Raw genomic sequence first — 25,316 nt, 5'->3', positions numbered from 1 at the left:
CAGGTTGCCACTGGAGTCCTCTTCCACTCCACCATGACGACATCACAGAGCTGGTGGATGTTAGAGACCTTGTGCTCATCCACCTTCTGTTTGAGGATGCCCCACAGATGCTCAATAGTGTTTAGGTCTGGAGACATGCTTGGCCAGTCCATCACCTTTACCCTCAGCTTCTTTAGCATGGCAGTGGTCGTCTTGGAGGTGTGTTAGGGGCCATTATCATGTAGGAATACTGCTCTGCGGCCCAGTCTCCGAAGGGAGGGATCATGCTTCAGTATGTCTCAGTACATGTTGGCTTTCATGGTTCCCTCAATGAACTGTAGCTCCCCAGTGCCGGCAGCACTCATGCAGCCCCAGACCATGACACTCCCACCACCATGCTTGACTGTAGGCAAGACACACTTGTCTTTGTACTCCTCATCTGGTTGCCGCCACACCTGCTTGACACCATCACAACCAAATAAGTGAATCTTGGTCTCATCAGACCACAGGACAAGGTTTCAGTAATCCATGTCCTTAGTCTGCTTGTCTTCAGCAAACTGTTTGCGGGATTTCTTGTGCATCATCTTTAGAAAAGGATTCCTTCTGGGACGACAGCCATGCAGACCAATTTGATGCAGTGTGCAGTGTATGGTCTGAGCACTGACAGGCTGACCCCCTACCCCTTCAACCTCTGCAGCAATGCTGGCAGCACTCATATGTCTGTTTCCCAAAGACAACCTATGGATATGACGCTGAGCATGTGGACTCAACTTCTTTGGTTGACCATGGTGAGTCCTGTTCTGAGTGGAACCTGTCCTGTTAAACCGCTGTATGGTCTTGGCCACTGTGCTGCCTCTCAGTTTCAGAGCAACAATTCTTTTTTTCAGATCCTCAGAGAGTTCTTTGCCATGAGGTGCCATGTTGAACATCCAGTGACCAGTATGAGGGAGTGTGAGAGCGATAACACCAAATTTAACACACCTGCTCCCCATTCACACCTGAGACCATGTAACACTAACAAGTCACATGACACCGGGCAGGGAAAATGGCTAATTGGGCCCAATTTGGACATTTTCACTCAGGGGTGTACTCACTTTTGTTGCCAGTGGTTTAGACATTAATGGCTGTGTGTTGAGTTATTTTGTGGGGACAGCAAATATACACTGTTATACAAGCTGTATACTTTACATTGTAGCAAAGTGTCATTTCTTCAGTGTTGTCACATGAAAAGATATAACAAATTTGAGGGGTGTACTCACTTTTGTGAGATACTGTATGTGATGCCTTAACATTTAATAATGAATTTATGTTGTCATTTACCCTATTCATCATTATAACTTTATAAGAACTCCCACAGCTACAGGCAAAATGTTAATAATTGTTATGTATTTCAATCTTGTAGAATTTTATATTTTGATATATTTTGTGTTTTTAAACTGTTGTTTAATTTAATAGCTTCAACAATAGTATTCTATTTGACAATCTGATAACTCTAAGAATGACCGTTGTAGCAACTTCATTTAAAAAAAATTATTTACTTAATACCGTAACTTCAACAGTTACGTTGCGTTTGTGTGGTGTATTCTGAATATAACCAGCGGACAATCAAATAGGAAAGAGAATGCAAAGCCAGGTCAACAAAACCCGATCCATTATATGTAAGAACTCCACATCCATGTTTTCACAGTTTTTGGTTGATGACTGAGAAGTCTATTTACCTGGATAGTGCTTTCAATGTATCACTCCGCAGAGACTTTTTCGTAATATGTATTACGCGGTCTGACATAAAACGCTGCAGTTTACATATTTTTATTTACGCCTTTATATAAGCCGTTTTTCATACTTTTTAAATTTGTGTTGGACCATTATTTGATATAACACATCTACCTTAACGTTAACTTGGACCTATTTCCGCGACAAACGTTGACAGGCAGTGCTTAGGCTTCTCCTAAACATGGCCACCATGATGGAGTAAATGCTTCAACTTTAAATTTCACATTTTTAGAAGAAAACTTATTGCATTTCTATCTTCTGACAGCAATGTTTCAACGGAAGAAACTATATCAAACATCTAATCCCTATGAAATCTTTGGAGAAAGTTTATTTTTGGATTTAATACTGGTTTAAGTTGGCTGGAAGCTGGAAAGGAAAAAGAGAATTGCATCAATTCCGTAAGCGTTTTCTTTTCTCTCGATAGTTTTAAAGATTTTCACAAACCTTTTATGGGATTTTTGAAGTTGTGGATATATCTTTATTGCAATCATTTTACTGTGAAGAATTGAAGAAACGATTGGGATGTATAATATCATTTTTATGCGTTTTCCAGTGCAAAGTGAATCTTTGTGGTCGAAGGGAGAGTAGTAATGTTCACAGGGTTGACGTACTTTTAGAAGTCAAGAATACATAAAGGAATATCACAGTTTATGTATGGCTTTTGAGGCGCCGAAAGTGCGCCGGTCGTTTCCCCTATATTTTTGAATTGGTTGATGAACGAGTCAGCGACACCCCCCCCCCCCGCACCCCACTTATACTAAACGAAAGTATTACATTTCTCATGGCTTAAAAGGTCATGAAGGAAATACATATAAACGTCTAGGGTTTTAAAGGTAAGTTCTTATTTTAATTTCGAAATTTTGCTGAGTTCTGTGTTTTCTGACGTGTAACATAAACAACCACCTTCAATATTTCCCTGTGGCCGTTCATGTCACCGTGTAGCGCTCTATTTTGTGATTATTTAGATTTTAATGTAGTTTAGAAGTGTAGCACTTGTTCAAAATCATTCGTTATGTGAGACTACCTACATTTTATTTAACAGTCACATTCAGATTTAAGATAAGTTTTAATGGGACTTTAACCCTATGATTAGGTTTCTTACTCAAGAAGACGCGAGCAATAGCAGGGTTGTGACACGTAATGATGGAGTCAACGACTTATGGTGTGTTTAGAAAACTTTCAACATAGGTGTGTAATTAACACCCCATCATCAAAGAACAAGGTAATGGGTATACAAATGCTGGTGCTGGACAAGCCCATTATTTCTTCTACCATGGCTAGATAAGAGGTCTGTGACTTAGAGCTTGAAGAGAGATTTCTGGCTATTTGACAGGAGCTTCAGTGATGACAACTGGTCAACTTGCTGATTTCTAACAATCTGCCCTGTTGGCCTGTCATTAGATCTCAGTATCAACCTGATTGAGACTTAAAGGGGTAATCCACTCAAAACCACTCAATGATGTACATTGTTAAATAATGCTAATAATAATTGACAACAGTATACTGTATGTTGTGATGATTTCATTCATTTTATAGTTATAATGAATGAACACACAAATACAAAATGTGTTAAAAGCGTTTGAGGTTTGGTCAGTTATGAAACCCACAATGCAATGCTTTCGCTACACAAGCTGGCTGGTTAGGTCAATGTATCAGCAGCTAGGTAGTGGTAAAATATATCTGAAGTCACTATCAGTATGTGAAGTGGTTATATGTATTGAACATCAATATAAACGCAACATAGCAACAGTTTCAAAGATGGAGTTAGAGTTTATACTAGGGGTCAGTAAAATTAAATAAATGCATTACGCCTTAACCTATGAATCACACATAACTGGTCATACAGATGCAACTGTTGGTCACAAACACCTGAAGGTTATGGGTGTGGATCCAGTTGCTATGTGGTGTGATGTAGCGTATGGAGAAGTTTCCCTGAGATTATTTTTGACAGTATGTGCAGAGATTCTTTGGTTGTTTCATCAGCTGGTCAGCTGGTCTCAGACAATCCTGCAGAAACTGGATGTGGAAGTTTAGGGATGGTGTGGTTACATGTGGACTGCGGTTGTGGGACTAGTTGGAAGGAGGGCTGTCACTATTCATTGAATAACTCTGTCTATTACAAACAAATCCTTAATTAGAATGTAATGCTTTACTAATTTAAGGGTTGTTTTCATCATGGCAGTGAAGCCAGAGAATTTTGAGGAAAATGCTGGAAAGAAAATGCAAAACAATTCTCAAATTTGGTAGCATTCCATGTGAATAGCTTGATTTGTCTGCTGCTACTGCAAAACTGCTTGCAATTTGCACCAGCACATCTTCAATGCAGAAGCTCTTGGAACCATCCATCCATTCATAGAGGAATCAAACTCAGGCATGAGGTTTCTGTTTACGCTAGTTAGTCAATGTGAGTTACCCATCAGAAAGAGAGCAGATTGAGCTGACTTGCTAAAGTACTAGATCATGTTTTTTTTTTAAATTAAATTTGATTAATAACCTTGATTTCAATGTCTTTATTTAGAAGCAATTTCTAATAATTTATATATAAAATGTACAACAATGTTTCCAAACAATGTTTCTACTGACCTGTATAGCTGACCCAAATGCTACAGATGCTCTGGCTATGAGTGCTCTTTCGAACTAAAAAGCAATGTTCCTAGTTAAATATTGGACCAATTTAGTTTCAATTAAGAAAATAAACTGATAGGTAAAAAGGAAACTGTTGTTTTGTATTGCATAAGAAGTGTTTTTTAAGACTAAGTGTTTAGCTTAATAAAATCAAAATCCTTTCAGAAAGGCAACTGATTCCAAAAACATTTGATGTGAACTGAATGTGTATTTATGTAATGATGAGTCAAGTTTTTCTTCACATCATAGTAAATAAAGCTACATTGTTATAATCATGTGGTTTAGTTTCTTACTAAAACTGTGTCATGGAGAAGTTCATGCATAGAGCTGGGCCACGTTTACCTTAGAAAGCAAAGATTCTGCAGATACTGTTATTAACATGATCATCACAGACCTGCGCCAAACTTCAAAGGTGGAGGATGAGTTTTCAGTGACAACATTTTATATCGACAAAAGGTATGTTTTGGTTCTAAGGGTATGTCAGTAGTACAGTCAAGTTGCATTGACTGTATACTACCAAATATTCTTTATTAATTGTGAGGATAACTGATTACCAAAACAGACATTAGTGGATCTGATAAATTCTTTAAAATTGTGTCAGGGAGGCCTATGGAATATTATGGACCAACACATTCTCTAGCAACAGATCAACATGCTTCCTCAAAGCTTAAGACATCTTCAGCATTATGTTGGGATAAAACTGCACATTTCATATTGGCTTGTTTATTATCCCAAGCACCAGGCACACCTGTTATGCTGTTTAGTCACACTTTGTCAGGTGACTGGATTATGTTGTCGGGAGAGTAATGCTCAGTAACATGCAGGCCTACAAACCTCGTCACTTTCTGCTGGTTTGATCACAAAATCGATCATTCACATGCATTGTGTCACTTAAAAGAGAAAATATCTGAGCACAGAATACGTCTCCAAATGTATGAAGGAATATTTCCGTGTAATGTCAGATTCATCACTTGTATTACATACACCTGCTAATTTCAGACATGGCACGATATATTAATTTTTTTTTTTTTATATATCTTGGTAAGTAACAGTATGTAGAAACCATAATGGAGTTTTCTTAAGGTAAACTGGACTGCAACCATGTCCCATGCAGGCATGCTGCACGGACGCAGCATTTTTCGTTGCCTGGTGATGAACGTCAACTGCATGTCCACTGTTCCGGCGCACCCGCCGCATCGGACAGGTGCAGTTACATTTCCAAGGATGGCGCCAAGGCGTCGTTGGTGGATGCGCAAAACTTCTTGGGAAGGCGGCACATTTGAGCTGCTTTGGCTTCTCAAGAAGTTGGGCCATGGTCAGTTATGCAAATCCTTTATCCAAAGGAAGTTGAGTCTTTCATAAACAAGGGGAGGGTCTTCCTTGTGGGTACTTTGTTGTACTGCAATGCTATTCATAGAAAATGAGTTGTATCAGTCTGTGGTGGTAGGTGCCCCGGAACAGTGGACGTGCAGTCTATGTCCAGCTTTCTTTGTACTGTGTCCTGATTAGCAATTGTCACGTTCACACTGACTATGAGGGAAACGCTGTGTACACAGTCGGTTTTGCACACGTGCAAGAAATATCCCCTTCACGCTGTTGTCTTTTACTAGTGATTTCTTCTTACCTGGTGCTTAGAGAGTAATGATTCAACAAGCTTTGCTAAGCGCTAGATGCAAAACACAGCATGAGATGAGTTAGCAATCGAGGGGTAAGTCCAGTGCCAAGTGGTCGCAAGGTCTACAATCATCACAGTTTGTCACTGCTAGTCGGAACAAGGTGCTATTTTGCTCTCTTCTGAGTGCAAACAAAATGCCAATCTGTTTTTAGTTGCGCTTTAAACGTTGGAAATGACATTGATTTGTTTCCTGTAGGCATTTTAAAAGCTATTGTGTACAATTACAGATATAAAATAAAAATAAAGTCTGAAAAAATATCTTTGGGTACCAAACAACAATTAATCGTATCACTAAGCTAGCTAGATAACAAGATGCAATGTTACCATTAGCCATACAGCAGACATCCAGATTTGCATTAAAGTTAGGATATAGAGATGTTTTATTAAAAATATTTTGCATTGTGTTAGGGGAGTGGGTCAAGTTATCTGAACTAAATTGTCTTTTATTCTGTTAACCATTTGCTGCGATAATGACATGCAGATCATTGATTTCTTTACTGCCAAATTATACAGGCCTTAGGATATCGAAATTTCCGTTTGCAGTAGTCTCTTCTGTAGGACAGGAGTATAAAGCGCAGACTTAGCACAAGCACTAGGTATAGTGATGGTTGCTGTTGAATTGTTAGTAAAATGTTGGTATCGTGACAATAATAACCTGAAAATAAGTCATAGAATGGTTCTTTTCAGGAGCATCATTCATCAGTCATGATCCTGTTTGGTCTAAGTTAACTTTACACATTTATTAGATTAAAAAAAATAAATAAATTGTATCAAGGTGATCAATTAGCCTAGTTGTTGCACCCCTAGTAGAAATTGTTTTCTTTCTATATATATGTATATATATATATATATATATATATGTGTGTGTGTGTGTGTGTGTGTGTGTGTGTGTGTGTGTGTGTGTATATGTGTGTGTGTGTATATATATATGGAACACATCTTAAAGGTGAAAAAACATTCTCAATATAATGTTGGTTTAGCTGTGTAAAGTACACTGTTAAAGAGTACTATTTCTTTGACTAAGCCATTTTAAAATAAAAACGTTGGCTATGCAATGTTTATATGATGAACGTGTAGTTTATTTACACATTGCTTAGGAGAGGTAATTTTATGCAAGTGTGCCTGCCTGAAAAGAAAGGGCTATTTGCAAATAAATGATGTTAACAAAACCAATTTATGTTTCTGTTAACATCATAACACCAAATGTATTAAACATTTGTAGTAGCACCACTAAAACGGTGTGCTACTTGTGTGTGTGAGGATTTGTTTAACAGTTGAGCATATGCTAAACATTTCCCACATAACTGATGTGATGGATCATGCCATTAGTGTCATAGAAACTTTGAACAAAATGCCTCCCCAGTCAAACTGAATTTATTGATTGATCTTGTCAGTGTAGTTCAGGGTAGAAGATGATTTTAAAGCTTCCTGTTATAAGATTCTCAGCACTGTCTTACTCTTCCTTATTCCTCCTTATTGGAATTGTGAGTTAAGCCATACTATTTACTGCTATTTTAGCATAGTATTTGACATGGTTTTTTGTTTATTATTCATTACTTTTCAAATGTTTAGAGTAATAAAGAATAAAGAGTTTACCTTTCAAATAGGATTTGTCTGTTGCAGTTATACCTCAACATGAGGAGCGTGGAATACTAAATGCTAGTAAAACAAGTAGTTATGAAGCTGAAAAATCTGAATAAATTGTTCAGAGACATAGCCTAAACATTAGTTGTGCAAGGTAGTCAATGCAGCATGGCAAACAACAGTGTAGACCAAGGTTGACCTCCACAGAAAGAAGGTTCACCAGAATGGAGAAACAACACTAACAGATAGCAAACTCTCCTTCCTGGATATTGAAGTGGTGGTTTAATGCCATCTGCAGAACTTAATCAGCCAAATGTCAGACGCTGGACTGCATGGTACAAAACCCTAGTAACCCTCCAAGAACAGAATGGCCTAAAAAGGGCTTAAAGTACCTACTGTAAAAGAGCTTCTAAAGGTCTGGAGATGCATTGTGGACAGATGAGAGAAAAAATGAAGTGTGTAGGATGTTATGTTTTGGGCATGTATGGCTTCCACTGGAACGGGCTCAGTGGTCTTCATTAAGGATGTCAGTGCGGATGGCAGAAGCCAGATGAAGCAGAAAGTGTGCAGAAACATTGTGTGATCAGATTCATTCAAATGCCTCCTAACTAACTGTACTTTGTTTCATCGCACCAGGCTGCTGCGTAGCTCAATGGTCAGAGCAGCTGTCTCTGCAGGGCTTTGAGGTCATGACCAGGTCGAGGATATGTATAGTGTTTATTTGTATTTTTTTTAAATGCCCACTCACTCAAAACAGCACTATTTTATTTACTTTTGAACAACTCTGTGTAACTTAAGATGTAAATGCCACAAAACACACAAACCTATGAACTCGTGTGCTTTTTTTGTACTTGCAAAGTTGACATCTCGCGCCAAGCTGTTGTGTGTTGAAGTGGTCTGCGCAATTGTCTTTTTATCCAAAGCTTGAGACTTCGAATCCAGATAGGTTCATTAATTGAGATTAGGATATACTTTGTGTTTTTATCTTAGTGTGCCTATTCTTTCCCAAAAAAAAAACTAAATTACTTCTAAACTGTGTAACTCAAAAAGATTTCAATTTCCCAGTTAATCTGATAAAGATTAAATGGTTACTTGCCTACTAAGGAGGCATCCTTTACTATCGAATGCAGTGTGTTTTATTATACTACAGTGTATGCTAGTGAATTCGGTTCTGTAATGCAGCACATTGTGACAACACTTGGGTGAAAATATGCCGTGCTGTATAGAACTTAATAAACACTGACGCGTGCTTGCATGTGTACATATGGAGAAAAAAATATTGCCGCGCCAAGCTGCTGCGTAGCGGTCAGAGCAACTCTGCACAACTCAGGATGATCAAAATACATACCCCCATAAAACTGAGGTTAGGTTAGTAAGATGAGTAAAACGCAAAAGTTGGAGACTACATGTTGCCTTGCTTTTGTTTACCTTTATTTAAAATCCAATTTGGTTCAGTACAGAGTCAAAACAACAACAACTTGCGTCACTGTCCAAACACTAATGGAATTCACTGCTTGTTTAACAATTGTTCATCCTGTGTAATTGCAGGTGCTTATTAGGCTTTCAGCAGTTCGCTGGTGAAGCCCCTATTGTGTTTGTTCCGGTTCATTATTATGATTTATTATACTTCTGGCAAAAAAGGGTGTCTTTTGCATATTCCAGTGAGATAAAATGGCTTAAAGATCCCCAAATGTATATGGTAGTATAGGGCCAAGGGCCGCAACTTCTGGTGCTGTGGCTCATGGTGGTGCTTTCACAAGCCTCCAAAGTTGCACTTTTCGCAAGCTCACCACGCCCACCCATTGTAACCTAGAGTCTTAAAAATTGGTGCATACAGTGGGGAGAACAAGTATTTGATACACTGCCGATTTTGCAGGTTTTCCCACAATAAGGATAATACGGACTTTCAGCTCCCTCAAGGATTTTCTATTGGGTTCAGGTCTGGAGACTGGCTAGGCCACTCCAGGACCTTGAGATGCTTCTTACGGAGCCACTCCTTAGTTGCCCTGGCTGTGTGTTTCGGGTCGTTGTCATGCTGGAAGACCCAGCCATGACCCATCTTCAATGCTCTTACTGAGGGAAGGAGGTTGTTGGCCAAGATCTTGCGATACATGGCCCCATCCATCCTCCCCTCAATACAGTGCAGTCGTCCTGTCCCCTTTGCAGAAAAGCATCCCCAAAGAATGATGTTTCCACCTCCATGCTTCACGGTTGGGATGGTGTTCTTGGGGTTGTACTCATCCTCCTCCTTCCTCCAAACACGGCGAGTGAAGTGCAGTTAATACAGGTAACGAGTGGAGAACAGGTGCAGTTAATACAGGTAACGAGTGGAGAACAGGTGCAGTTAATACAGGTAATGAATGGAGAACAGGAGGGCTTCTTAAAGAAAAACGAACAGGTCTGTGAGAGCCGGAATTCTTACTGGTTGGTAGGTGATCATATACTTATGTCATGCAATAAAATGCAAATTCATTATTTAAAAATCATACAATGCGATTTTCTCGATTTCTGTTTTAGATTCCGTCTCTCACAGTTGAAGTGTACCTATGATAAAAATTACAAAAAATTATTATCAGATACTTGTTCTCCCCACTGTAGTTGTAGCTCCTCATGATGAAAATGTTTGCCTCTGGGACCCATAAAGTCTGCCATGATGGATTTTCTGCCATTTAGGATTTTGGAAAAATACTTGAAAATTAACTCCTCTGCCACCAAATGTCCAGTCTTCACATACTTTGATATTTGGCAGCTAGGGACCAAGGTCCTCAAAACTTATATCAGCCAGGCCAGTATGTTGAAAAACATGGCCGCCATTGACCGATGAACATGTGCAGGGGTGTGGTTTTGTACATATATCGACACATCTCCTATAAGGATAATGATATTATGATTCTACTTGGTGCATATGTTAACAAAGATGATACAACCATAATGACTGCAAATAATGTTTTCTCATCCACACGGTAGCTCTATCGAGGTTTCCCACATTTGCAAGCTCACCATTCTCAACCCGTTTAAAAAAGTATTGAAAAGAGGTGTATAAGTCCATCTCGTCCCAAAGAACATATTTGCAATTGGGACCCATTAAGTTTGGCGTAATGTTTTTTCGACAATTCTGAATTTGTGAAAAATGCTTGAAACGCTACTTCTATAGCATCAAATGACTGATGTTAAGTGTGATTAAATTTGGTACACATGATCAGGGTTGTGAGTTTATATGAAAGATGTTTCCATTTGGCCATATTGGGATACACGTGAAAAGGAAAATCCATACATGTAATATTTTTACAGCTATGGACATGAGTTGGATTTGTCCTATTGGAAAAACTGCAATCTGGCTACTAATAGCCTAATGCTGAAACTCACTAAATGCTGCTTGAAGCTTTAATTTGGTGTTGAAATTTGGATTTCAAGGTTTTTATAAAAGTTGGATTTTACAGAACCTTTGCCAAGGGAGACATTGTGTTATTTTGTTTACATTATTTTTAAGGAGAAGGGGCAGTCATTGCATAACTTCACCAAACTCACATTCTGTTCCCGCTGGTTGTTAGGCTACATGCTCATGAAAGATAGATGTGGTGTATAGAGTGCAAATACTTCCCCAAGGGAAGCAAAGGACTATCCCCTAAGAGAGATTTGAAAAGCATTTCTAACTTCATTGAAATTGGGTTTGAGGTATTTTGAGTCCCTTTGGGGGAGTCCTACAATGACAACATCGTTGTGTATACTGCTTTGAGGCTTCATCTCAATTGGTTATCTCATAGCTGCTGGCAACCGAAACTAGTGTTCCTACTGTCCTATCAGCCCTTTGGCTGTTGTTATCTTAGTATCCTTAATAAAGAATTGAGTTGTGAAAAGTGTCTTGTTAAAACAAGCTGAAGAAGCAAGGATAACAATGTGATGGCTTAATTCGCTACTGATAGAGATGTGGCTTTGTACTAGAACATTGTGAGACACCACAGTAATGGACAGGGAAATATTATGGAATGCTATGTGCATCATGTTGGTCAGTAAAGATTATATTTTTTTGACAGTTGTGCACTCACAATCTTCAAAGCCATTACAGTTGGGATGGTATATCCAGTTGACGTGAAAAGTATGATACACAAACTTAATTGCTGCCATGATGCGTTGAATAGCAGAAACTCCACTCTAAGATTTGAATCTTAATTCAGGGTAGGCCTAAATATTTAGTATGTTCCTAGGGGAAAATATCTAACTGAACATTCTGTTACAAAACATACATCTGCACCATTTAAATAAAATGGTAAAGAAAATGTTTTTTTTGTAAATACATAGAGCTCCTATTAATTCAGACTTGTTTTCCAGGCCTGGTCTCCATTGAATCAACAGTTTAGTCCAGTACCAGGCTTAATCAGAATTTAAGAAAATCATCAAAGTTCCTGAAACTGTAACCACAAACAGTTTAGATATACATATGATAAGCGAACATGTCCAAGCTTGACATCTATTTTGCAAAACCTAACTATGAACATTTCGGCTGTGCTATTTTGTTCAGTGTCAACATATCCCGGTGCTGTTGGTCCTTAATTACTCACGATTATGTTGAGTGTCAACATATGAGAAGTGCTGTTTACTGTCGGGACCCAGCCGCTGGGAGAATCATGAACGTATTCATACTTAGGGTGGCTGTTTGCTTGGGCGTAGCGGTCGTGGATGGTAGACAGGTGTTTCTGCAGCTGACTCTCAGTATAATTGTTTCGAGTTTGATTTCATCCAGAGGCAACACTTCTTAAAAAAATGTTTATGTGGTTTTTATTTAGACAGTTGTTTTTATGCCTTTGTAACCTTCATCCTGACCCTATCCTCAGGACCAACAGCACTGGGGATATGTTGATAGCGAAGGTAATTGCACTGCTAGAATGTTCATACTGAACAGAGTCATGGTTTACAAAATAGTTCCAAATGAATGTAATTACTGAGTGCTATTGTTGCTACTATTATGAGGTTGAAGAGATCTGTTTTGCTAATTGAAATGAAGTGGATCAACAACTGGTATGATAAAACCAAATGACATCATTTGGTTTCTGATCTGAACTGTTCAGAATAACTTAGTAATGGAACTTTCCTCCTGTGCAGTGCTTCACCCCAAAGCTTTTGAACATTAGGCTGCTTGTATTAAGGCAAATCATTCCAAACACAAAAGGTGTCATTACCCAACTTCTTATACCTTGAAAATGAGTTTCACACACCTTCCACTGTAAAGGATGGTCAGTTAGGATTTATTTCCTCCCGGCTTAGGGTCACAGTTTTTCTTTTTTCTCTGTATCACCTTTTTAACTGTTTTTAGGATCTGTACCATGTTTAGGGATTCATACCACAATTTTTCGATACCTTGTTTTAATCGTAACTTTTATTTTTTTATTCAGATTTATTGGAAATGGCTTTGAAGTAAGCCTTTCAGGCTACACTTGTTTTTGATGCATGGGACAAATATTATTAGATTAGATTTATTCCTGAATTTTAGTATAATTCTGTGCTAATTATTACTGGGCTCCCTGTAAGCAAAATGCCTAACAGGGAGGCTAATTTATGACACATTCATAAGGCGAGTTATGGTTGCTGCCCATAATGGTGAAGATGGCATGATCAGATGGAGTGATTAGTCATCCTTCGGGTGCCACTTGTTCTTTTGCTCAAATATAGGCTATGTAGTGGCTCCCACAAAATCTTTGAGTTTGAAAATGTGCCAGTCTTTCTGAATATCCTAGGTCTGGTGTAGCCATCATTGCTGAAACACTTTGCCTGCTGTTGTGGCATTAATGGTGGTGGTTGTTAAGCTGAGAGCACTGTCAGCATTCACTTGGCCACTTGCAGACCCCTCCTACTAATTTGTGTGCAGCTTTCACTGTGCAATGTTACTGACCATTCCGATAGATGGGTTGACCTATTGGGCCAATGTTATGGTCTGTGATGTAACATTGTTACTTCCTTCCGTTCCATTTATTTCTGCAACGTTTCAAACGTTTTGTTTTACCGTCTGGAACATACCCCAGAATGTGTGAAGTAAAATCATTTCAAATCTAGAATTTTTTTTTTTGCTTCAACTAATGTTACTGTTCACCTCAGCTTGACAAACAACCTATTTAAAAATACAATAACACTGCAACATATTGGGTGAATGGATATTAGTGAGACCTGGCTGTTTAAGAGTCCGCCCCCCCCCAAAATGCACAAACAGCTTTTACTTTAATTTGGTTGTATACTGTTTAGGTTTTGCCAGTCTTTATAATTAGAGCTTTACAACAAATATCACACTAGGCAAAATCACAAATACCGTGAAACTTTGCAAAAATGACACTAATTTCCTTACTACTTTTCAAAACAGCAGTATGTTTTAAAAAATATTTTATTTCAAGTTTCCGTGATATCATTACCTTTTGGTGTATACCTGTGGCACTGTCGTCTTCTGTAGGCCAAGCCAACGTGCACACTGAGGAGCGACTGAACAAGAACAACATTACTGCACTTCGATTGGCTGGGAGGTTATAAACAGAGAGGGGTGTGGTGGACCCAAGCCACACAGATTCCCAAGAGCGTGAGGGAGGGAGAGCGAGAGGGAGAAGGGGGGGGAAGCCTGTGCTTTGTGTACAATAGCAAACAACAGGACCACGTCAGCCACATGTCACAAATAAGCCATCTATCTGGGCTTAAATGTGGTAACGAGTGTTTTTAAGTTTCATTCGTGCGCCTGTGAGCGGGAATTGGTCTGTGATGTGAGGTTGTCACTGAGATGCCATGAACATGCACGGGCCAGCTTTCCACGTTTGCCGCGATTGGCTCACACAGTCCCACACTTGAAGCGAAGTGCACAGGCCCGTCTCTGTGTGTTTTGTGGTTTGCTGAGCGTTGGTGTGAGAGGCTGGCCCAAGCGGTGCATTTGAGCCCTGGTAAACCCCCTGGTTAAATCAACATTCGAATAAGGGGCCGGTGCAGACACACTGCAGGGTGCCCTGCTATTTCTTCTCCCTGTTCTCTGCTCTCTATTTTCATTCTCTCCACCCCAGCATGACTGTGCTGAACAAAATCGCTAAATTAATTTAAGCAGTGCTCCGTAGAGAGACGCGGCGCCATGCCGAGCTCCGAGAAGTCCCCCAAAGCGAGGCTTCTCACAGCTGGTCTCAACATTACCCGTGTTCCCTCCCCCCCCGTTCTCCTTTTTCTATTGTGTTTTTTTTTTGTGTGTGAAGGTTTTGCTCCTTTACAGCCGTTTGGGGCAGAGTTTGTCTCACCTAGCTCTGCTTGGTTGATACTTGACTATCCACATGTGCCTTCCGCTAAACCATGGCCATGGTCAATCTTCGCAATGGCCTGTAGTGGCTAGATTTAGAGGTGCCTGCATAACTGTAGCTGACAGTTACGGGTGATGACCGGCACGAAAATAACAGTCCCGAACCATTTCAAAACAAACAGCTGGGCCCTCCTGTGGCGTTGTGGTTCGAGTCACTGTCTTGCAGTACGTCTGTGCGTTATGGCCCAGGGTTCATGTCCCGGTCACAATACAGCAAAAGCACCTATTGGTCCTGCTGAGGCTGATACAAACTGGCTTAACCGGGGGAAGGATGGGTGTGATGTAAGACATGTTCTGTCTCATCGTGCTGTATTGGTGGTAGATGTCTGGTGCCAGCCAGCTCAATTGTATGTGCCAGGAAATTCTTCCTGGTTGAGCGAGCGTTGTGTGATAAGAAGCAGAATGTCTAGGGATGGTGTGCTTTGAAGGACAAGTCTCTACCTTCTGAACCTGCGGAGTAGAGGAGGCATAGAATTGGACCTCTCCAAATTGGGATAGAAGAAAATGGGGTAAAAATACATTGAAAGAATACATACAATAAACTAAGAGTTAAATAACATTCAACTGAAGATAGGACGGCTGGGCTGGATATGAATGCGCTTGAGTCAGTTTGTGCTGTAACATGAAGTCTACGTCACGATGAAACTCAGTGGCTTAAAAACACCCACCGCCACTTTCTGAGAGGATATGTCATCTTTAAACGTTTCAGTTACATTGCTGGCTGTGTTATAGTGTTTCCAAGTGTTGAATTGGTAAAAGCAAATCTGCGGGGAACCAGTATTGAAGAAGATTTGACTTAATTAATTAAAAAAATGTGGGTTATGAAGAAAAAACATGTTTTGTAAGCTAGTTGTGTAGATCGATGAATACTGTTAGATGCAAACAGTAACTGTCATCCAGAATTCCACAACAGTCTTAGCCCTAACTAGGGGCTTCTGTGTTCTGTAGTGAATTCTGGACTATGTGATGGTTACCTCCAGGTTGAGGGCTGTGATATAGGAAATCCCGGCTCCACCTCTGTGTATGCTTTTTTTCGACTGCTAACTCATTCGCTTTGTTAATTCAAACCGTTGTGCCAGTGGCGACTCACAGGAAAGGCCAGGGTACTAAAGATCCTCATGTCATGAAATGTCTACTCCTGGGCAGTCCATAAATGGATAAGCTGTTGTTTTCGGGATACCAGTAGACGTCCGTTATGGCTCTGTGTGCTCACACTCACATGCTATTGCAATACAGGTTTATGTGTGGTAAAAAGCTCGTTTTTTTTTTTACCTACACGCACCTTCCCTAGCAAGACAGGTCGTATGTGGTCTTCTTTATATATGCGGTCCAGTGTCCGCGGTGCAATTAATCAACCGCTCTCCCTTTCTCTCTCTCTCCCATCTTGGTCCACAGAATGTCATCAGAGGACAAGAGTCTGGATCCCTCTGACCGCGCACCCTCTCCTCCCTTCAGCAGCACGGCCGGGGACTCCCCCTCCGACAGCACCTCCCCCGCAGACCGGCGACCCCGTGGTCGTCCTCGTAAGGATGCCGGCTCCAGCGTGTCCACCCGAGCGCCCGCGCCCAAAAAAAAGTAGGTCCCTTTTTACGGCCACCGTGGCGCCTAGTTGTGACGCTTGGGGCTTTTGGTTGCTGATGGTGTTGGCCTCCGTGGTTTGGTCGTCATGTGTTTCACCGAACGGGTTGGGGGAGGGTTGGGGGTCGGCAAATCTGTCGCTTTGGTTGTACTGACTGAGTTATCATGGTTCAATTAATGGAATAATTGTCGTTTACGAGGAACCCCAAATCTATCAACTGATGTTTCTGTGACAGGTTCAAGTGCGTCACATAAGTTGTGCATTTATTTCCCTTGAATTATCGTGTCATTTCTTTCAAATCGGAGGATCTTTTTTTTTTTTTTTTGGCAATAATCACCCCTCCTCGTCTCCCGCAATCTCATCGGTCCGCTAAATCAATTTAATAAGGACAATCAATTATTAAATCTGCCGACGTTTTCAGCTCATACTGTGAGGCCTCCCCGATGAATTATGAGTGCTAGGAACAGGATGTGGCTATATGTACAACCCAAGATAACCCACAAAATGCATGAGGGGATTTGAGTGTTTGGAGAGGCAAGCGGTGCATCACGGAGCGCGGCGCGGAGTGGAGCGGTGCTCAGTGAAGATTCCACCTCGACGAGCCACTCAAGTGTTCGGGGTGCATTAGCAGTGAGCAAGCTGAGCTCCTCGGGAGGCACACATGAAGGCACTGTCTAGAAACTGACAATGTAGCAGTCTGTTTTCTTCCTCGTTGTTACTTTTCATAGATCCCCACTTTTATCCTCTAACACTTATGTACTTCGAAGGTTCACTTCCCTCCAGAATTGTTTGGTAAGGATGAGAAAAAGAGGCTATGAAAAGATGTCATTATTAATCAGCTTGATTTTTACACTTTTGGAGTTTGCTAAACATCATTACAACTTTGCTTGGAACCGGGTTCAGTGATTTATACATTTTTTGTCTTGATGAGAGTAAAGGCTCTCCTGGCAAGATGTCCAGATGGCTTGTTAATGTAGAGATGACGTTTAATTGTAGTTTTGGAGACTTTGCGACCCCAAGATTCAACCAACTTTTGCAATTTTTCAACTGTGATTCTTTAAGCTCTCCTATCCTCTTCTTATACTTGGGTCATCTTCTAGACCGATGCATCAAGGCTTCTTTTGTTTTAGATCTCTTATCTCACCTACTGATACCCTTCTGATTTAGTCTTTTGCCCTACTTCTCTCAATTAGTTTGAGCCTGTGGCCCTTTCAACATTGATGGATAAAGTCTCACATATGAAGCCTAGCTTTTCCCTTATAGACACAGCTTTTGAAAGAGGTGTAAGATACTGTTGGTCCAAGCCTTTTGTCTGTAATACATAGCTCTTTTATAACTGGCACTGTTCCATCCAGTTTCAAACATGCTGTGTTTCAGCCTATTATAAAAAATAAAAAGTTAGACCCTACAGATTGTAAGCATTTTAGGGCCCTTTCTAAATGATAGTTTATTTCCAAAATACTTGAAAAGGATGTTCTTTCTCAGTTCTCTTCTTTTTTAAGTGAAAATATTGTTTTGGACAACTTTCAGTAAGGTTGCGGTATGCCATAGCACAGAAACAGCATTTCTTAAGGTACTGAATGATTTGTTGCAGTTCAGAGATTCTGGAAATTGGGCTATTATACCATTGCTTGACCTTAGTGTTGCTTTCGATTAGGGATGGGCACGGATAGTCTAATATTTTAATACTCAACATTTATTTAGTATTCGAAAACTTCTGTGTGTATTAAATGAACCCCCATTTATTTATATTTACTTACATATGTATTTCCTTTGGTTGAAAACAATAGACTTGTATGTTATTTTTCGAAATAATTTTAAAATTCCAGTCAAAAAAGTTTACATATGACGATATACCATGACATTTAAAAAAAACGATACAGTTTTAAGAAGTTTTTATAACGTGCTCCTTCACACACGTTCTTCAATCTCCGCGGAAGTAGTGTGGTCGGGCCTTTCTGTCAGAATGACGCAATATATAGTTCTTAGCCTACTGTTAGCAAGTGGATGAAAGTCAACTAATTCAAGGGAAGGTGGAATATATTCACTGAATTAATGTTACCTCTGGAACACATGTTTGGCCACAAAACGCTACGTAAAGTTCAGCTGTGGAATCGAAAGGCAATTGAGAGTGCAGAAAACGGTGAGTTAAGCAAATGGCATATAGCTGGTAGCTTAGCTAACTATAGCTTCTCTAGACTCTTCTGTCCAATAATATCAATGTTGTGTGTTGCTTAATATTGTCTTCTGGTTCTGTTGTTTTGCGTGTCAACCACACGGCTTCCTCCAAACACGCATACTCGCTTTTTTTTGTCACTCGAATGGTTATTGAGCCGATCCTAGCAAGCAACGTGCCCGTGGCCCACTGGCGGCCCGCTAGCTTTTTGCTGCTGCGTTTCTGCAAAGCGTCCGGCCAGCAGGCTGTCGACGGCAGACATTTTTTTTTTACAGCGCGCATCGCAGTCGGCCAGTGGGCAACTTTCATAACAATGCCTTCTAAAAATACCCTGATCGCCGGCTAGCCGCTTTTATGCAGCGGGATGCCTCACGCCCCAATATTAGGTTTTATTTATAATAATACTTTATAATAATTTTGGTCATATCACGAATGACAAACTGAATAAAATTAAAAATTAAAAAAATTTAATAGTGCAAGATGCATACAAAAAAACATGCATTATACAGCAAGCAAACAAAATAAACGTGCAAATGAATTGAAATAAAAATGTTACAAAATAAAATAGTGCATGAAAACTAGCAGCAGATAGTAAAATGACAGTATTTGAATGTGAAAGTACAAAATAAACATAATACAATACAAAATAAACAAGGGCTAGAATGGCAGTAATACAGGCGCTGGTCATAAAATTTGAATATCATCAAAAAGTTCAAAAAGGAAAACTTGTATAATGTATACATTCATTCCACACAGACTGATATATTTCAAGTGTTTATTTCTTTTAATTTTGATGATTATAACTGACAACTAATGAAAACCCCAAATTTAGTATTTCAGAAAATTAGAATATTGTGAATAGGTTCAATATTGAAGACACCTGGTGCCACACTCTAATCAGCTAATTAACCCAAAACACCTGCAAAGGCCTTTAAATGGTCTCTCAGTCTAGTTCTGTAGGCAACACAATCATGGGGAAGACTGCTGACTTAACAGCTGACTTAACAGCTGTCCAAAAGATGACCATTGACACCTTGCACAAGGAGGGCAAGACACAAAAGGTCATAGCTAAAGAGGCTGGCTGTTCACAGAGCTCTGTGTCCAAGCACATTAATAGAGAGGCGAAGGGAAAGAAAAGATGTGGTAGAAAAAAGTGTACAAGCAATAGGGATAACCGCACCCTGGAGTGGATTGTGAAACAAAACCCATTATAAAATGTGGGGGAGATTCACAAAAAGTGGACTGCAGCTGGAGTCAGTGCTTCAAGAACCAACACGCACAGACGTATGCAAGACATGGGTTTCAGCTGTCGCATTCCTTGTGTCAAGCCACTCTTGAACAAGACACAGCGTCAGAAGCGTCTCGCCTGGGCAAAAGACAAAAAGGACTTGACTGCTGCTGAGTTATGTTCTCTGATGAAAGTAAATTTAGCATTTCCTTTGGAAATCAAGGTCCCAGAGTCTGGAGGAAGAGAGGAGAGGCACAGAATCCACGTTGCTTGAAGTCCAGTGTAATGTTTCCACAGTCAGTGATGGTTTGGGGTGCCATGTCATCTGCTGGTGTTGGTCCACTGTGTTTTCTGAGGTCCAAGGTCAACGCAGCCGTATACCAGGAAGTATTAGAGCACTATATGCTTCCTGCTGCTGACCAACTTTATGCAGATGCGGATTTCATTTTCCAACAGGACTTGGCACCTGCACACATTGCCAAAGCTACCAGTACCTGGTTTAAGGACCATGGTATCCCTGTTCTTAATTGGCCAGCAAACTCGCCTGACCTTAACCCTATAGAAAATCTATGGGGTATTGTGAAGAGGAAGATGCGATACGCCAGACCCAACAATGCAGAAGAGCTGAAGGCCACTATCAGAGCAACCTGGGCTCTCATAACACTTGAGCAGTGCCACAGACTGATCGACTTCATGCCACGCCGCATTGCTGCAGTAATTCAGGCAAAAGAAGCCCCAACTAAGTATTGAGTGCTGTACATGCTCATACTTTTCATGTTCGTACTTTTCAGTTGGCCAACATTTCTAAAAATATATTTTTTTTTATTAGTCTTAAGTAATATTTCTGAGATACTGAAATTGGGATTTTCATTAGTTGTCAGTTATAATCATCACAATTAAAAGAAATAAACATTTGAAATATGTCAGTTTGTGTGGAATGAATGAATGAATGAATATAATATACAAGTTTCACTTTTTGAATGGAATTACTGAAATAATCTTTTTGATGATATTCAAATTTTATGACCAGCACCTGTATACGTAAGTATGACCTAGCAGCAATCAATAGTCATTGAATATCATAGATACATCAGTGCAATAAGTTTATGAATGATGGCATAACACTTTTACTACAGTCAGAATTAAGAACATTCACACAGAGCTATAAATATATTAAGAGGATAATGCAATCATATATATAACACTGTACATAAATAAAAAATACAGTACTGCAGCTTAGCAGCAATATTGGTTGTGCTGGAGATGTCATTCATATTCACGGCAGGTCCCTTGTACCGCCGCGACATCTCCCACCTGCATGGTCAGCTGCCCCTTTCTGGTACCTGGTTCTGGACAGCTTCATCAGTGGCATCCCCTTATGGCTCCTGTAATACAGTAATCAGATATTGTACTTAAATGGTCTGACATGATTTTGAGAATTGCATGACATTGAAGACAAATGAAATCTTTCATGAAGACAACATGCTAGCGCAACTATAGTGTTGTTTTTACCTGATTGTAGAGCCAGCTGTGCCCTCGGCTTGACATTCTCTTCAGTCAGCCACTTGATGTTCTCCAAATGTTCTGAAAGTAAAGACAGACAGTTAATTATTCAGTCCTAAATATCGGGTTATTTTACAATCAGAACTCCAATCGTAGTGTCCGCCAAAATGTTCTTTCCTTAATGAGCTAAAACTTCCCCCTACCTCTGCCTTCTTGCCCTTAAAAATAAATAGAGATTGACAAATAAAATTGGAAGCAACATGCTTTAATAACAAGTTAAGCACCTGGGTTAAGTGAAGGAACCCACACTTACCTATGTAACCATCCTCTACATGGTGGCGTGGAGTACCTCTCTGGTGCTTTGGAGTACTGTGCTTGCTCCATCCTAAAAATAAACATAAAAGTTGGTGAACAGGTAAATATGGTGAAACCAAGTAAACATTGCAGCAATTACGAGATCAACATGTAATTCACATACCTCCAGGGCTGCAATCCACAGGGTGTTGTGGTGTAGATGTGCGTCCTTGGGGTGGTAGGGGCCCACGCTGGAACGTTTTTCACTCCTCTGGCGATACACACGTCCGGTCTCTCACGTGTCTAGGAGAAGTTAAGGTTTTGTAAGCATTTACCCTGCAAAACATTTTCATTCCAAGTTTCAGATTGTTATTATGTTTTCAAATTCACCTGCATGCTTGATGAGCTTATAAGGGACAGCCTCCCAGGTGTCTTCAGGTGGTGAACAAGTTCTGGCAAATTTGTCGTGGCTGAAAGACTTCCTGCTGGTGATTCTGTTTGGTGGCCAGTAGCAAAGTCCTCCTTTGAGCCACAGGCGTGGAACTACTGCCACACAGTCATCCTCCTCCGGGAACAAAACTGCAGAAAACGTCATCACCTGAAAGCAATGTTTAGAAAATAAAATTTAAAAACCGGCAGCATAAGACACACACAGGCTAGCTAAGAACAATGTGGATACACAAAGACACCTCAGTAACGGAATTGCAACAAGTGCAGATTTAGCTGATCTAAATTTACTGCCAAGAGTAACGTTATCCACATGATGTGGATAACGTAACACAAAGAAACATGATTTAGCCAACGTAACGTATCAGTTGAAGTTACAAGGAGTAAGCACATTATACAATTCTAACTTGTTGATACCCTAAGAAACACGATTTAGACAAGTTAGTTAACGATGTTACCATACCTGTTCAACTGTTGATATGCGAAGAAGCAAAAAACATCCGAACTTGAGGATAAACGAAGAAACAAAAAATAGTAAGCAACCAAACTTGTGGGCACATGAAGAAACAAGGGTTACTGTAGGTATTTAATCTCAGGCCAACACTGTTTTTTTTCAAGCTCAGTTTCTATAACTTGTTTTCCCGCCAATGATTTAGAACTTGCGTTCAGCTACCAGTGACTTGACTAAAGACTTTGAATGTTAACAGAATATTGCAAACAATATATTACGTTCTTACTCAGTAACGTAACAACACTTAATGCTAGTTATTTATAATACCGCAGAACAGAACTCCCCATAGCTATGTAGGTGTCTCGGCGTCCAACAATTTTCGGTCTGATGTCCAAAAAAATCCTTTATCTTCGTTTGTTTCTGGAGTTCATCAAATTGTAGTAAAACAATGTGATAATCCACATGTTGTATTGTCCAATTCAGTGCATATAGCTTATACCTTACACACTTTGAACAAGAGTTGACGAGAGAACCATGTCACTAAAATGAATGTTCCTTCTAGTTTTCACGGGTACTACAGCGTGGGATCCAAACAGCGATTGTCTTGACTTACACGTGCAATTTGCTATAGCGCCATCTACGGACACGGTGGTGTTTAAACACAGCAGTAAAGAACTGTCCCCCATGAAGCATTAAAGTCGAGGCTATAGACGAGTAGTTGAGCCGGTACCATGCTGTGGAAAATGGCTATTAGTTCGGGAAAATATTATGGTAAGCAATGGCGAGATGTTTACTGTACATGTCTACACAAAGGTCCTTTACACAAACAATAGTGCAATAGTCAAAGTCTATTTTATTTATTAACTACCGATGTTGACCAAAATTCTGTACACTAAGATTTAACAATATTAAAATAAATAAAATCAGTACAAGAATATAAGGGGTACAATAGCATCTCTGCTGGAAGAAAATGGCAACACAAGCAGATACAGCAGACTAAAGCGCACACCCTCTTTTCGCCAGCGTAACGCTGGTGGAAAGCCGCCTAAGATGCAAATTAGCTTATGCAAATTGAGATCAGGTGAAAAGCGGCAAAAGCTGGTGGCCGACTGGCTGTACGACATTATAGCCGCTGGCGCCCCGCCAGCAATTGCTCCCTGGGAAGTTACATGAGAACACCATGTCCTTTGCGCATTATGTAGTAGCGCTCATGTAGTATCGGTCGTTTTTAAATACATATTTCCGTTAACCGGATACTATTCAAATAACACTTATATGGTCCAAAGCATATCCCTACGTTCCATACTGTTGATCATGTCATCCTCCTGGATCGCCTCCAGGAAGAGGTTGGTATCAGGGTGTTGCCCTACAGTGGTTCAATGCTTATTTGAAAGAGAGAACCTTTTCTGTTAATAATGGAAATATGTCCTCCTCTTCAGCAGCAATCACATGCGGAGTACCTCAAGGTTCGATCCTGGGGTCAATTTTATTCTCTTTGTACTCCCTTTGTGCTCCATTCTCTGTAAACATATACCATATCACTGTTATGCTGATGATACACAGCTGTACTTACTGCTAAAACCAGGTCATACCAACTCCTCAAAGTCCCCTTTTGTCTGGATGGCTAAAAACTTTCTTGAGCTTAATGAAAGTAAGGTGGAAGTTATACTTTTTGGCAATCCCAAATCAATTGAGGAACTATCTAAAAATGTGGGGCCCTTGTCCACAAATGTGCACCCTTTTGCAAGAAATGTAGGTGTTATCTTTGATTCAGCTTTTAAAATTTGACAAAGGTAATTCTGTTGGCAAAGGTAGCTTTTTTTCATCTGAGGACTATTGCAAAACTAAACTCCTTCCTCTCTCTTAATTAAGGACTTGGAGATTGTTATACATGCACTTATATTGTCTCAAAGAACTGCAATTCTTTGTTCTCTGGAATTTCGTCATTATTATGCTTGCAGCTTGTCCAAAATGCCGCTGTTAGGTGACCGCTGACCGGTACCAGGAAGAGTGACCATATCTCCCCAATAATGGCCTCTCTCCACTGGTTACTAGTCAAATTTAGAATGTATTTTAAGGTGCTATTACTTGTTTTTAAGACATTACATGGATAGGCTCCATTGTATATTTCAGATCTCCTTACGCTGTATCCCTCTTCCAAGCCTCTTAGATCGTCAGATCAGTTCCTTTTAGCCATCCCACAATCTGATGAAAACTAAAGGTGAGCGTGCTTTTTTGGCTGAGGCCCCTAGCCTGTGGAATATACTGCCCATATTTATCAGGTCATCCCCCACCACCGAGATGTTTAAGTCTTTTCTTAAGACTTATTTTTATTCTTTGGCATTCAAGTCAGTTTAGGGACATTCTTGCTTAACGTTCTTGTTTGTTTTTGTTTCTATTTATTGTTGTATGTTTTGATAGGCTGCATGACTTTGTATAGCACTTTGTTCAGCATTGGTTGTTTTTAAATGTGCTTTATAAATAACTTGACTTGATTTGACTTAATCTTCCTGAATATTTCCCTAATAATGGAAGCTTTGTTTTTCCTAGGCCTTTGCCTAGATTTGATTTACTTTGTTAGTTTAGTATAGCTCAGTGCAGTGGAGTACTTTGGGTCTATAGTGCGGTACGATGAAGTACATAGTGGTAGAGGGGTGACCACTCTTAAACCACAGTGAGATTGTTCCAAA

At 40.0% G+C, this 25,316-nt stretch overlaps 1 protein-coding gene across 12 annotated transcripts in view; it reads left to right on the top strand.

Moving 5' to 3' along the window:
* Positions 1–1,728: 1,728 nt before the first annotated feature.
* The window catches only part of kmt2ca (lysine (K)-specific methyltransferase 2Ca), a 147,873-nt gene continuing 124,285 nt past the window's right edge, over positions 1,729–25,316 (top strand). For 9 of the 12 annotated variants that reach the window (XM_029116184.2, XM_029116186.2, XM_029116188.2 and 6 more), the window contains exons 1-2: positions 1,729–2,150; positions 16,344–16,523. In XM_029116184.2, coding sequence (XP_028972017.2) covers positions 16,345–16,523 — 179 coding nt within the window. In that variant the 5' untranslated portion in view covers positions 1,729–2,150; position 16,344. Of the gene's footprint in view, positions 2,151–2,174; positions 2,586–6,067; positions 6,086–16,343; positions 16,524–25,316 lie in introns of those variants that run through there. The other 3 variants (XM_029116180.2, XM_029116181.2, XM_029116189.2) reach the window with 3 other exon arrangements.

The sequence above is a fragment of the Esox lucius genome, chromosome 21 (assembly GCF_011004845.1).
Source record: "Esox lucius isolate fEsoLuc1 chromosome 21, fEsoLuc1.pri, whole genome shotgun sequence".
Taxonomy (NCBI): Eukaryota; Metazoa; Chordata; class Actinopteri; order Esociformes; family Esocidae; genus Esox; species Esox lucius.
Note: the sequence above shows the minus strand (reverse complement) of the source record. Positions and strands in the feature narration are given on the sequence as shown.